At 60.6% G+C, this 1021-nt stretch overlaps 1 protein-coding gene across 1 annotated transcript in view; it reads right to left on the bottom strand.

The window, feature by feature from the left end:
* The window catches only part of GRID2IP (Grid2 interacting protein), a 33526-nt gene extending 33347 nt beyond the window's left edge, over positions 1-179 (bottom strand). The window contains exon 1 of the mRNA XM_011363892.1: positions 11-179. Within this exon, the coding sequence (XP_011362194.1) occupies positions 11-179 (169 nt within the window). The remainder of the gene's footprint in view (positions 1-10) is intronic.
* Between the last annotated feature and the right edge of the window lie 842 nt (positions 180-1021).

Genomic DNA, 1021 nt, shown 5'->3' with positions numbered 1-1021 from the left:
AGGCGCTCGCGGCTCAGGCCGCCGACGGCCATTCCCTCCACCTCCAGGATCTGGTCCCCAGGCCGCAGCCCCCCGGCGTGCGCGCTGCTCCCTTCAGCCACCTCCAGGACGAAGCAGGGCCCAGAGCCGCCCAGCCGGAAGCCGAAGTCCTCCGGCCAGCCCTGGTTGGTGGCAGGCATGGCAGCAGAGACGGTGCGCCTGGAGAGAGGCAGCACGCAGGGGATTGCTTGTGGCCCTGTCTGCAGTGCTGCATGCCACTCGATGGCCCGGGAAGTGTGCTATAACCTTCTGGAGGATCAGTTCTTAGGTACTGTCTGAACTCCTGGAGCCAGCTGGGCCTAAAATTCACCAACTTCCCTATGACAGAAGGACTTCTCAGTGACACGAGGTCACGAATTCCTACTGACTTTGGGGGATATTTGCCCTTTAAGCTTTAAGGCTCCTGACCTCCCTGGGGAAGCATGCTGTGGCTGATCTAGGGTCTGGGCTCCCGGCTCTAGGACAGGCTCTAGGGAGGAGGTGCCGCTGTCCTCCGAGGCCGGCCATATGGACAGGTGGGATGCGCTGGAGGCACAAACACCCAGCACGCGAGGGCTGTGCTGGATGAAGCAGTCTCTGAGTGTGTGTGCTCCCGGTCTGTGTAGGACAGAGATTCCTTTCAGGAGTGCATGGATGGCTCTGAAACTGTGGGCGATACGGGGTGTGAAGACTCAGTTTTCTGGGGAAGAGTCTGCAGTCCCAGGCCTTCTTGGCCCTGGCTTAGCAGAACCTCGGAGGGCTGGGCTTTGAAGGCCCTTCCTGGGTGGCCCTCAGCCCTCCCCAGGTGCTTGGAGACCCTCGCCCATGGGAGTCATCTCCTTTTGGCTCCCTCTCCTAGGACACCTGGGGAACACTTCTTGGAAGCTGGGGAGTTGCGGGTGGGGAGACCCAGGGTTCCAAAGCATCACAGACTAAGAAGTAAAGCCCTCGAGTGACATCCAGTGAGAACCTGTGTCACCCGCCAAGAGAGCACGATGTGAGA

Source organism: Pteropus vampyrus, unplaced genomic scaffold (genome assembly GCF_000151845.1).
Source record: "Pteropus vampyrus isolate Shadow unplaced genomic scaffold, Pvam_2.0 Scaffold90, whole genome shotgun sequence".
NCBI classification, from domain to species: Eukaryota; Metazoa; Chordata; class Mammalia; order Chiroptera; family Pteropodidae; genus Pteropus; species Pteropus vampyrus.
Note: the sequence above shows the minus strand (reverse complement) of the source record. Positions and strands in the feature narration are given on the sequence as shown.